The following is a 13748-nucleotide window of genomic DNA, read 5'->3' on the forward strand; positions in this document are numbered from 1 at the left end:
CCGGGGCGGAGCCGTGCCGTGCCGCCATCGGAGCCGGGGCGTTCCCATCTCTTCCCCATTGTTGTCCTGTCGCTGCTGGCTCTGCTCGGTAGTGCCGCTCTCCGCATCGGGGCCGCGCGGGACTGAGGCACTCCCGCTCTGGAAACAGAGAAAAGGGGGCGGGCGTGCCGGGACGGCTGTCGCCGCCGGTGGGGATCCGGAAAGTCGATTTTCTGTCTCGCGGCGGAAGCTGCCGATGGAGCACGAGCAGCCGGGCGCCGAGCAGCGGGAGGCGGAGCGGGAACACGGCCGCTACATGGAGCGCCGGGCGGTGGCCAGAGAGCAGCTGGCGCAGTGAGTCGGGACGTCGCGGCTCCCGGAACGGGGCTCGGGTTGAAAAGCCTGCCGGGGCTGTCAGCACAGCGCCCACAGGCAATGTGTGTCCCGGGCTGCCCAGCATCGGCCCGGCGGTGCCGCGCTGGGCGGAGGGAGCGTGTCCGCTCGAAGCGGCCGGCGCGCAAACGCTGCTCGGCCTCTGGTGCCTTTTTAAAGTCAGTTCTGCGGCTTCAGAAACACCTCTTGTTGGTGGGGAGCTAAACAAGGGGTGCTGTGTTCTGGTGCTGAGGCAAGCGGGTTGTCTCCCTGGGGCAAAACTTGTCGTTCTTGCCGTTTCCCCACAGTGATTCATAGGTCGGTCTGACGGAGATGGGCTGATGACTTCTGCGCCTCCGCCCGCGCTGTAGCGCTGCTCGGAAGGCTGCGCTCAGACAAAAGCCGAACTTGTACAGGGAACGGGCCAGCTGTTAAACAAGTGAATCAAATGCAGGCTGTTATTCAAGTCCATATGCTGGTCATGTCTGCTTTTGCTAGTATTAACTTAATCAGGAAATTCCTATACTTACTTTCCGTGCTGGAACTCAGCTTTGGCCGATGGATTTGTAGCTACTGTTTTAAAAAACATGATTCTATTTTGATCTGATGTTCTGCTTTCAAGTATCAGATTGTTCGGTGTTCAAGTACCTGCAGATGTGTGGTATTCCAGTCCATTCCCTATGTCATGAAGTCCCCGGGCCATCTATTTCCTTCCCTTTCTGTTTCAGAATAGAGGAGCACAAGCATCAGGCAGACCTGGTCAAGCAGGAAAACAAAAGAGAAGGTGAAAAAATACAAAGGCTGAGCCATTTGTACCAACTGGAAATTCAGAGAGGAAAAGAAAAGGAACAGGAAGAGAAACGTGAACACCAGAGGCAGTATCATGTAAGTAACAGAAGGAGAGAGTTCATTACGTGCTTCACCGTGAAGCACTTGCATTAGGACCGTGAATAAATGGGTCTCTTGGCAGCAGGTTTGCTGATAGCTTCAGTAATGCTGGGTCATAATCCTCTGCCTTGCTAGCTGCAAACAGTGTTGTTCATGTCCTGTTTTGAGAAGGGCCCTTTGAAAGCTGTGATGTGACATCCAGAGCTTTGACTGGTCTGTAATGGAAAACACTCGTGCAGGCATCGAAGAATAGTCCTGACTTGAGAACTGGATTTAAGCCTGTTTTAAACCGACTGTTCTTTGTTAGGAAGAGGGGAGTAGGCTGAGTCTGTAAACATGAAAATACCTTTATAAGTTGTCTTTCCCCTTGTGACTAGAGTTGTTTAGGAATTGTTGGAAGGGACCCTGAAGATCATCTAGTTCCAACCACCCTGCTATAGGCAGATACACTTCCCTCCAGACCAGGTTGCTCAAAGCCGCATCCAGCCTGGCCTTGAATGCTACCAGTGAGGGGGCATCCACAGCCTCCTTGGGCATCCTGTTCCAGTGTCTCACCACCCTCACAGTAAAGAATTTCTTCCTAATATCTCATCTGAATCTACCCTCTTCCAGTTTTAAACTGTTTCCCCTTGTCCTGTCACTACATGCCCTTATAAAAAGTCTATTAAAATTACTTATCACACCTGCTGTTCTGCCCTCCACACCTCCTACATGAACCCCAATGCTTGCTAAAACAAGGAGGCAGAGTTCGAAGTACTTTGATTCATTGGCAAGTGAGACAATACAAGGAGAGAACTTCACTGAAACCCTGTTTGCTTTTTTTTCCCCCTTCCTATATTCCTTCTGGTCCTCTTACTCCATTTGCCTTCAATCTCACACATGTGAGAAAAGCATTAATTGCCATTTCTAGGTGACTACAAAATGCCTTGTGCCTTACACTTTCACAGTTTTACAGAGTTACTGTTTGTATCCTTCAGAGCCTGCGCCATGTGAATGACACTTGGAATGGGAGATTATTTGTGGGCAGTAGGAAAGGAGAGGAAAATTTAACTGAAGGATATTGTGCTTGGGACTGTGACTGCATACTAACTTTATTTTTGTGGTAGTCTATGATAGTTAGATCCTGAGTGTTCTCTTCCATCTGTTCCTGTGTCAGATACCTTCTCCACTGTTAGAAAGAGCTCTAATTATAGACTAGATGTGAAGGCTCTACTGGATTTTTCTTTTCCTATTAAAAATTTCAGAAGTCTCATTCTGCATTAAAATAAAAGTTCTTTTCCATTTAAACAGGAGCATGCAGCCGAACAGGAAAAAATTAAAAATGAAGAGAAACAAAAAGAAGACAAAGAGGATGATCAAATTAGGGCTTATATTAAAGAAAAAGAACTGATGGCTGATCTGAGAAGAGAGAAAGATGCAGAGACCAGCAGGTAGGTTGAGGGCTAGAGTTCTTCGTGTTCTTCAAAGCACCAACTTTTTTTTGTGACAAATGTTACTCTGAATTCTTATGCCACCAAAATCAAGTGTGTGATACAAGCGACTTTTCAGTAATTAAAACCTGGAAAAAGGTAGGAAATTCAGAAGAAATGCTTATTAGTTTCAGTAGTAATTGGTGCTCTGCAGTCTCAAGTCTTCCAGTTGCCTAGACCACAGATCTCTGCATCAGCATGTTGCCTCTTTCTCTAAGACATATAAAGAAACATAATATATTATACTAACAAAAGAAATTGTTTACCCGCTTAATTGTGAGCATATGACATTTCTGAGCCAATGCAACAAGTTCCCTTTGCATCCTACTTTCAGTCAGTACTCCCAGCATTGGCCTGTTTTGGCAGTGTGCTAGCTGAACTGTATGATCCATCTCATTATTGCAACAAAAAGCTAGCATAACAATAAATATATATATAGGGAGCGTTTATTTGCCACGTTAGCAAAATGAGGTCAAGGAGCTGAATGGGTGGGTCTGTGTGGCAAGAGAGAAGGATGGAGTCATAGAATCATATTAATAGGTTGGAGAAGACCAAGAAGAGAACTGCTGATTTTATTCTGAGAAATGCCTTGGAAGGCATAAGCATATATCAGATATTCTGGTATGATATGGTAGCTTTTTTTGTGCTTCAGGCTAATTGAGGAGCATCAGGACAGAGCTTGTAAAAAACTAACTGCACAGATGAACAAGGCATTGAGGATGGAAGATGATCGTCTTGATCGAGCAGCTGCAGAGGTTGAAGATGAGTACCAAGTGAAAACCAAAGAGAAAGAAGCTAAAAAAAAGGCTGCCATTGAATCTATTGCTGAACACAGAACCACTGATGTAAGAAACCTAATCTGTTCTTGTTCTTTTTTCTGGTGTGTACTTAAAACATAGAAACATGTTTTTTAACGTGTTGTTAGTAAAACACACACATGTATTCTCAGCTGTTTTCATCATATTCACAATCTACGGTTATACATCTAACACCTTAAGCAAGCTGCAAGTGGCATGCAGATTCATCCGTTTGAGTTTGAAAGCTTTGTAATTGTTGGTAATGTGTGCTAACACTTTCCAGTCTCAGCCATGCTTACTGCAGCTGAGGAACCTGGCGCAGATCAGAGCTCGTGGGGCTAGTGCCATCCTTCTGGGTCCTCTCTCCCACCTTGAGTTGGGCATCATCTATTGGTGCTGTCAGAAACTCTGGGCCTGGCCAAAGTGCAGCTGCTGTGATCCAGCACACCAGAGTGCTGTTGTGGGGCTGCATCATTATTGCTTTTGGATCTGGCCTGGAGTGGCTGATTGCAAGACATGGCTCCTCAAACTAGCAAGGTGACTATTTGGTTAACCACCTCTATTTTATAAAATGCAGGCAAAGATGAAATTGCAGAAGGAGAGAGAGGAAAAAGCAGAGGGTGAGAAGGACCGCAGTCAGTGGATGACAGATGATCGTATCTACCTGGAAATGGAAAAAGCTAAGAAAGACAAACAGCATGATGCAAATGTAGAATTACAGAAGTTTCGAATCCAGCAAATGGTAAATAGAAGCGTAGTACCCTTCCAGCCCTTTCAGAAAGAAGCATGCATCTATACCAACAGCACTAAATATTGTCTGCAGGGCAGGACTGGAGGCATGCCGTGTGTGATGTGTTTTGTTTGTGATCTGTGTGCACTGCAGATGTTGGGACTGGGGAACCAGCCACATCTCAGAGGAGTAGAACAGAAATTTCTTCTGGGCTTCCTCAGCTTGTATTGGTCAGGGAGGATTACTAGGAAGGGCTATTGATAGCAAAGAGATCAGCGCTGCAAATATGGCCTCAGGAGACACCACTTAGGAATGGAGATCCCCTTTCTGCAACTGAATTTCCCTTGAGCTGATGACCTTATTATTCAATTTCTTGCGATATCAGTGTCCCAGTGTGGGAGCCGCTCATGCAAAGCTTCTCTTCCCAAAGAGTGTTGTGCAAGGCAAGTCGGTTTTTTTAAAAATGCACTATTGCACTTTTTTCATAACTTGTAAGATGAATGGGATAAGAATTCTGAACATAGGTGCAAAAGATTTTAAGCTAATTATGTTGTAAAATAAATATTAAGCTTTGTTATTCTCTGTTTCTCAGGCAGAGAAACAGGCAAAAAAACAGCAGGAAAAACAAGCGGACTTGGACTATGATGCTCAGAGAAAAGCCACTTTTCATTAAGAGAAGAAATTTCAGAGATAAAGACAGTGAGTAACTTAATGTGTTGCAAATGCATGTAACTTTTATTCTCCCCTCCAAGCATCCAGGGTGGTAACAAGGCTCGGATTTAGGCCTCCTCAGTCGGTTTTATTCCTCTTTTTCTTTTTTTTTTAATCAAAATTAGTATGGGATACTGTTGGAACTCAGCTACCTCAGTGTGGCTAAACTACTGCAACAGAATATTACAAAGGAACATAGAGGCTATCCAGCAAGAATTCATAAAATACCAGTTGAAGATTAGAAAATTAGTTTTTGCTAACTGTAAAAGTAAATGAGTGTTCATTTATTCGGCATATTAAAAAAAAAAGCTTGCGTAGCACTGTCCACATTCTTCCTTGACAAATGTATGTAAGCTGGTGTCTTGATCAGACACTGAGCAAATTCTTGGAATTGGGCAGGAATGTTGCGACTTATGTGCCCCTCAAATCCCTGTCCAAGAATCCAGCCAGGACTCAGAGCGCAGTCCCAGGTATTGCTGTAGGCTGCTGAGCTGTTTCTGGACAGCAGGACATGGATTCTTTGTATCCACTTTCACTTTAGTCAGTGCGGCCCAAAAGGGGCTGGTTGTGGAATGAAGAAGCTGCTGCTGAGAACATAACATTCATAATGCACGTATTTTGGGGGGCATTTACCCAAAGTAGCAGGAGTCTGGGGTCATGGCTCAATACTCCTCACTATTTGGAGCATATCTTCCTTCTTAAGTTTTCATCCAAAAGGCTCCAGTTTATCATTACTCTGGAATGTGAAAAGAACAGTAAATAGGAACAACGAGAACAACAAGAGATCAATCTCAGACTAGCTTCTCATCTACAGAAAAATGTATTCTTGCTGAACTATCAGCTAAGTCATACAGAGTTCTTTCCAATTATATTGGAATACCTGACTTGTTTGGAAATAAACTTTTTGGGGAAAAAGGCATGACAGAGGCATGGCAATTAGCTTCTGAAATAGTCTCTAAAAATCCTTTTATACTTTTTTTTTTTTAGTTCACTAATGAAAAATGTATTTCCCCTCTCTCTGAGCTAGTGCACTTTTTATTACTTCAAGCTTTTTTCAGCAAAGAATGGAAACTTTTAATAAAGGCTTTTGATGGCAGAAGCTGAAACCTTAAGAAGAAGCACTGACTACAGTAAGAGTTGTGCTGAAGTCTGCAGAGCTTGATAACGCTCCAAATGCATACCCAAGTGCACATTTACACATGCTCAATACATGTGCAACTGGTGAGTTAAATGGATTTTAGTCTACTTGCACAGCAACAAGAAGCAAGGTGGATTGCAGTCTTATTTCCTACTTAGCTTTAAAAAAAATCAAAAGCCCTGTTCTGTAGATTGTGTGCATTTGAAGTCCACCGTATGCTTATACCCCCTTTTTCTTGGAACGTCTACAGAAATACCAAATTCAACTACCAGAAAGTAATTCATCCTTTCACTTTATCTAGAGCGAAATAAGCATCTAGGGTAGTTTTTAAACACACTGGCTACATGTGGATTCAGTTGCTTATTTCAGCATTAAAAAAGCATTAATCAGTGATATTGCATTGACTTCCAAAGATGTGTATGCTTTGTGTGCTTGTTTTAAATGATTACCTCTAGTTAGTGATCCCTATAATAGAGCAAAGAAGTTGTTTTAGCAACATGAAGAAGTAAATAGTTGAGGTTCTAGGATTTTTAGTGACAAAACATTATGGTAACATTTAATTGTTCTTTACAGTTGTCCTACCTGAAAGGCAAGAATGGAAATCTTGCAAGAACAATAATACAGAAGACTAAAGTAATCTGTATGTTTGATATGTTGAAGAATACAAAAAAAGAAGAAAAGACTGGGAAGAAATTAAAAGAACAATTCACTGTGCAATTAAAAGCAGATGAAAGCTATTGAACAGCCTGAGATGATAAATAAACTGAAACAGTGAGAAAGTTCAGCTCAGTGTCTGGAAAGGAAGAAGCTAAGGAGGAGCTAGGAGCAGCCTGCAGCTGTTGGAAGGGTAGCACAGCTAAAGCAGAGCCAAGCTCTTCGTACTGTCAGATGACTGATATAACAGATTAATATGTGGGTTGATTGTAAAGACACACTGTGTTCATGCTGAAAGAGGTTAAAATTGGATCGTTTTGACTAGAATGGTGGTCAGCTATTGAAATCACATTTAAAGGCTTTGAAATCACATTTAAAGCAGGAAGTTGGTCTAGCTGATCACCATCTCTAGTCTAATGCCAAGTGTCACTGCATATGTTTATTAGCTAAAGTTGCAATTTACAGTTAGCAAATCAGAACATGCTTTGAGAAATAACTTGACTACTAAACATGAACTACTGATTTTGCTCAACAGAGCCCCCTCTCAGCTGGTGCGCTGCCTTGCTTCAGAAGTCATAGGACACATGCACATAACTTCACAGGTATTGGTCTTATGAAAAGGCCAGGACCTAAGAAATGCAGGGCGATCCTAGAGGGACTGAAAAAGTCAAATCAAACTGTGTTTTTTACAAATATGTCACACAACTTTGAGGAAACAGGTTGGCACTTTAAGTGCTTACCTCTAGTGTCACATGTGACTTTTCAGGACAATACCACAAGTCTGATGCCTGTATGGCTATAGCAGTAGTCTTCTCAGATTGAATTCTGACACAGAAAATGGAATAGAGGAGCTTTTTAAATACCTCATTCTAGGTAGATTTAAGTTAATCACTGTGCAGTTCTTTACTGTCAAGTGGTGATCTGGGCTAGAGTTTACTAACATTACAGGCTGCTACTGCTCAACTCAGAGGAAGGATGAAGATGACACCTAAATGGAAACAAACATTTACTGAAGAGAAAAGTTGGCACCACAGGGCAATTAAGGATGAACGCTGTCAGATGCCACTATAGACTGGCTATATATAACTCTTCTGAATTTTTTTTTTTTCAAAACTTAACGGTGGTTTCAGGTCAATGAATTTGTCGTTTTAATGGCTAAGTTTTTTAGATTTGTTATTTACTTATACCTTTTTCATATTTATAACACTCTCCCATTTCAAGACATGTAATTTTCCTCCTTTGTCTGGTAATGCATCCTTGTCTCTGCTGAATCTCCATTCTTGTTCTGACAGCGTATCTTTAAGGAGTTAAAGTGAAAGCTGCAGCTACGATAAGACTGTATAAGATACCTTTCTTCAATTCCTTCTATTTAATGTGTTGTGCTATGTTTCTAAATTTGGACTCCCTAGTCATTCCACTTATGCTCTTGCATTGCCACCAGTGCAATTTAAGCATCTGTTATGGTCTAGTAAATGATTCAAACCTGCTATTTAATCTATTAAACCAATCTTTTAGAAGATCTAAAACAGCTTTAAAACACAGCTGATTGTAGCTACTTGATACTATATTATATAAACCACCATCATATTTTTTTTTTAATTATTTTTTTCCCTTCTGGGTTTCTCATCTCCAATACATTATCCAGAGAAATTGACAATTCTGTTAGGTACTGAAGGGTGTGTCAGAACTGCAGGCCCAATAAAATTCAACATTAGATTTTTGCTCATATAATAGTAATTTTACTACACGCTCCCTTCCAAATAAGTAGCACCTCACTGGACTTACAGTAGTCTGTACTGTTTAAAAAAGAAAGCTAGAAAGCTGCAATACTTATTGTAAGAAACAAGTAATAGTCACTATGCAAACTAGAGACAGGTTCAAAGGTTTGAGGCTACCAAAACCTGGAAGCTATGCATCCAGCACTGGAACAGGGGCATGGCAGACGAGAAATTTGGACTGTCTTTGGTAAAGCTTAGCATTACGTTACTCTGCAGGGCAATTACTGTTGTTTCAATTACAATCCATCAATTCATAAACATTCAGTTGTACAATAATTACAAATCACACAGCAGGACTTAAACTTTTTTTCTTTCTTCTTCAAAGATACATCTGACAAGCATAGAAGCACCTACAAATGAATAAGAAGCTATAGCCACTCTGCAAAACCTGCCAGTGCCTAACAGCTGAAGCTGATTGGAACACATTACAAGACATGCAACGTGCCAGAACCTGCCTATATTCAGCTTCAGCTCAAGAAACAATTGCCTTATCTACAGCCATAGGTTTCAATAAGCAATTTTAACAGTGATTACTTTTATTATGAAACACAGCAGTAGATTCACTTCGAGGAGGTCAAGAGGTAAAAACCTAAACGTGTATTTAAACCTGACATCTGTGTTGTACTCCTTGGGTATTACTGGGCTTCTAAGCTCAAGTAAAACCTTGTGTTGTGGCTTTAAAAAAAACCTGAGTAATAAAAGTGAGTAAGCTGTTCAAAAATAGCTGCCTGTAACAGTAATATCAGTGCTGAGGGGTTTTGTTGTGTTTTGTGTGTGTGTGTGTGTGTGGTTTTTTTGGACAATTTTCTACTTAATTTTATTGTGGAGAACACAGTAGAAAGACTAGATTGAGAAAGCTGCAGCATAGGCTCAGTCTCTAATTCTTTATGGGAAAGAGATGTCTGCAGCAAGACAGTTGTGCGCCTGGCACTCAAGTTTCTAAATTAACTAGGAAACATACACAGTGAGCGCATGGTGTGCTTCTCTGCTGTCTCCTAAACACTGCTCTGGCACAGCCAGGGTGCCAGAATGGAATACTGGTGTAGGTGAGCTTTTGATCAAAACTTAGCTTTGCATTCAGTTCTAAGTTGGCAGCTATCCTGCTGCTGTATTTAAATTCATGTCATCAAATAGGAACATCTTCTGTAAGTGGTGAAAACTATTCTCCATAAATACAAGATTTGTTTTTGCATGTAAGTACAAGATCAAAGTTTGAAACTTGCAAAAAAGCTATAGGGATAAAATACTAGATCAATTTAGTTACACAGCTTCATTTTTGTGTGCTGAATTAGATATATAGCCTGTCATTTGTCTATTAGCAAACATTATCGTCTAGTTCAGCATGAGATTGAAGATGTGAATAGCCAGATCTTAATAAAAGCATATAAATTTGGGTTTAACTGAAGAGGTCATGTCCTGACATCACATCACCACATCCTGTAAATCTGTACAAACAACAATTCAGAAGGCTTAAGATTTGAATCACAAGCACATTTAAATGCACCATTTGCAGCATGTGAACCAGAAATGAGCAATTCCCTTAATTACATACAAAAAATTAATACTGCAAGCACACTTTGCAGACACATCAACTATGCTAACAAATACACCAAAAAGAAGCATTTATTACTGAAAATTAATTTAATACACAAGATATACATTTCCTTTCAAGAACTTGTGTTCTCCCAGCTGAGAACTGGGTCATCATCCCAGTTGAGAAGTACAGGTTACAAAATACTGAAGAGACAAATTTCAAAATATTTCACTAAATATTATTACATGCACACCACTACTTACACAGTTCTTTTAGCTGCTGAAGGAAACCAGTTATCAGCTGTTTCCTCTTACAACATATCATAAATAGGCCTAAATTATTTCCAATCCTTCCCATTATTCCTTTAATTAGCAGTTATGGCTAAAGCAATACAGTGACTAGTTTTTTAATGTACACTTACAGGGATATGTACAGAGTATGTAGAAATGGCTGCCTGCCAAAAACTGGAAGTGCTTTGGATGTTGCAAAATTTCAATTTGAAGTCAGGGTGCTGGTGAAGCTAAATAGTTCATTTGATGTTATGGTCAGAGCTTTCATGAATATAATTTTTGAACAAATATGTTAGAGATGTGTATTTAGCAATGTAAGATCTGTCCTCTGAACTTGTTCATGTTAACTACCATATTCATTTAATATAAACAGTGACTGTTAAGGAAGGACATACCTCTTTTACTTTCGTATAGTTTTACTATCTAAACTAATCACTTTATTATTGCTGTCCCTTTCATGGAATACCATATTAAGAAAACTTACTTTGATGTCATAGCTTTTCCCCCCACTCTCCAAGTGAATATTACTTCATGTTTTTATTTAGGAACAAGTTCGGTTGGAGTAATGTTTCAATGATGTGAACTGTTCAAGGATAAGTAATAAGTACTACACTAGAAGTACACACACGAGCTGGGAAGCTTAAATTTTTTGCTAGAAAACTGCAATATTATACCAAATTCAAATTTTGCAAAATGCAGAGTTCATAAACATTGTGATATGCATTTTCTTGAACAATCTGGTTAAATGTTGCATTAGAAAAATTACAAAAGCAAAAGAAGGAAAGCAGCATGTAAGAGTTCTTAACATTTATGTCATGTTGACTCTGGAAACATGAAGATTAACTTTGTCACTTGTATCCTCCAGGTAAGTTGACAAAAAATTAACTCATGACTGCTACTGAAAAATACTACTGTCTTTTATCAAAGTTCTTCAAGTATCGGGGAAGACATAAATCATTTAAAAGGAGGTATATGGTAAAACATAGTATGTTTATCTTGAGGCTATTGTAACCCCAAAAGCAGAAAGATGCATTTTTGACAATTTTTCTGGAGTAAGGTCAGTTCTCAGCTGCTGACAGCACAACCTGCCTTCTAGATGGACCTTTCTCCCCTGGCCTCATTCAGAAGGAATGGCCACAAGCATTTTTCCAGTACAAGTAAGTATTGCTTTCAAACACGCTTTCACTTCAGTTCTCTAAGCCAAAAGGCCAACAACTTATGACACTGCTGCCAAAGATGGCACTGAATTACACTCTGACCACAGTGTAAGGCTGAGAACAAAAAAAACTGCTATACAGGGGAGAAGGGTTCCAGGACAGCAGGAGCAGTAGCCACAAGCTCACCAGGCAACAAGAGCTCAGTGGTGCTTGGGGACATCCTGCTGTCCAAAGGACTGTGCTTCAGTCCCACTGAAAGTCTTATCAGCATTCTTAATTTCTAGACAAAGAAAAGCACAAATGTGGCACATTCCCCCTCTCACAAGACTGCAATTTTTGAACTTAAAGCAAACAAAGTGCTGAGCATTAAAACAACTGAGCATTAAATACAATACAGACAATGCACATACTCAGCAAGAGATTAAGAGTATCCCACCATGTGCAATTATAAGTGATCAACTTCTTACATGTTACCCTAAAGACCAGGAAAACAATCCTTGTGCCACTTATTCAGATGAATTTTAACCTGCTATGAAAGAACTAGAGAGCATTTAATCTGTACAAATTTTTGACCTATAGCAGGGAAAGCTCCATATTAAGAGCACATAAGTGCATCTTTTGAAATTATTTAGAGCTGCAAATTACAACTGAATCTTTGACATTTTAAATAATTATGTTCAAGACTTAGTAACCACTTAAAAATTTTAAAATCATTCCCTATGATTACCTTACTGCTGTCTGGTGGTATTTTTACCCTTTACTAGAGCAGGACGTGACATAGCTGAGGTTTTTTTGTTTGCAGGCTTATATGGCCTTCAGTGGCATTGGCAGGAACATTCTTAGTAGTGCAAACATACCTCTTGAGCAATGAGAAGTTGTGTAGCAGCTCCCTAAAAGATTAAAGAACACTGCAGTTTATACTCAAAGAGATCCCAAAGTGCACCACATATGCATACTGCAGAGAAAACATAACTTTGTGTGAGCTGCCACATACATTTCTTAAGCCTAATTTCTTCACTTTTTCTTACTATCCAAAATTGAGAAGGAACTGCTCCAAAGATGTGCTGAGTTCTGACAGGCAATACACACAACAGGCCCACTACAGGTCTTTAATTTACTCCCTTTTAAATACAGTTACGTTATCCACCCTGTTTGGGCTTGGAAAACATTTTTACAAATTCGGCGTTAAATAACAATTCAAAATACATACTAAAACACTAAAAATAAAATAAAATAAAAAATAAAAAAAATAGCCAAAGTAACTCCACAAACCATTCTACTAAGAAGTGATACTACACACCTCTAGTTTTTGTCCAGTAAGAGTTCCTCACTTTGTTCACAATCCTGTATTTTCTTTTGTTCTCAAGACATAACAACTCGTTATTTCCTTTAGAGTAATAACTGTCTGGAGCACAACGTCAAACCAAGTTTCAGCAATTCTGCTCATCTGCTGTGGACACACTCATAATAAAGTGGGTTATTATATGGCAAAAATACTGACAAACATTACAAAAACAGTAAGAACAAGTTATATCATGCAATCAGAAAATCTGCCTTAAAAATCAACTACTGAAATAGTTACACTTCAAAACGGCTTTACATTAATGCCCTTAAGATTTCTTAGAAACCTTAAGATTTGCCAGCCTTTGGTGCAAGCAGATTGAAGGAACTGAAGGACTAACAAAAACGTGGGGGTTTGTACCACATTTGATCTCTCAACCCACAACATAGTCATCACATACCAGCTCTAGGCTCATGGCACATATGTAAGCAATGCTGTAGCAACCAAACTAATTTCCTTCTCTTTCATGAAGGTGTGTTGAAAAAGAAACAAGGTAGAGTCCCAAAAGAGGAAAGCATAAGAGGGAGGGAATTAAATTGAGGAATGTATGCTTGAGGATGGGTCTTTAGAAAGTGAGAACACAAGGAGGGAAGCAATTTTTTGCTTAAAATAGTAATAATTTAAGGGCCTGTCTTAACTGCTTTCTCTAACTGTTAAAAAGCAGCAAAAATATAAAGGATTTGCTGGTTGTTCCTTATTCTGAACAGTGACCACCATCTCCGAGATGTGCAGACACCCACTACGAATTCTGGTAATTCTCACTTTCTTGTGCATTCATTAACTAGGAAGCGAGGCATGGCAGATTGAACCCAGGCTGAATTTTCTACAGTAGACAAAGATGAAAGCATGGAACAAGAAGAGCAAGGTTAGGGAAAACAACAAGTGATAAACACTTCAAAAAAACCTATT

The 13748-nt window shown here is 40.0% G+C and overlaps 1 protein-coding gene across 7 annotated transcripts; it reads left to right on the forward strand.

The window, feature by feature from the left end:
* The first annotated feature begins 45 nt into the window (after window positions 1–45).
* On the forward strand, window positions 46–9239 carry LOC100542537 (cilia- and flagella- associated protein 210-like). 7 transcript variants are annotated; one of them, XR_014884576.1, is made up of 10 exons: window positions 52–333; window positions 1080–1236; window positions 2530–2669; window positions 3361–3553; window positions 4083–4247; window positions 4828–4934; window positions 5995–6167; window positions 6658–6996; window positions 7274–7340; window positions 8842–9239. XR_014884576.1 is itself a non-coding variant. In XM_085228895.1 (7 exons), exons 1-6 carry the CDS (start codon window positions 236–238, stop codon window positions 4906–4908), a joined length of 834 nt encoding a protein of 277 aa, XP_085085021.1. In that variant the 5' UTR covers window positions 53–235; the 3' UTR covers window positions 4909–4934; window positions 8842–9239. The 7 variants fall into 7 exon arrangements, 2 of the variants coding, with proteins under 2 accessions (XP_085085022.1, XP_085085021.1); XR_014884574.1 differs by having other exon boundaries at window positions 5995–6996; XR_014884578.1 differs by lacking the exon at window positions 4083–4247 and having other exon boundaries at window positions 46–333; window positions 5995–6996.
* The last annotated feature ends 4509 nt before the right edge of the window (window positions 9240–13748 follow it).

This window comes from Meleagris gallopavo, chromosome 7, assembly GCF_905368555.1.
Source record: "Meleagris gallopavo chromosome 7, MGAL_WU_HG_1.1, whole genome shotgun sequence".
In the NCBI taxonomy this organism is placed as follows: Eukaryota; Metazoa; Chordata; class Aves; order Galliformes; family Phasianidae; genus Meleagris; species Meleagris gallopavo.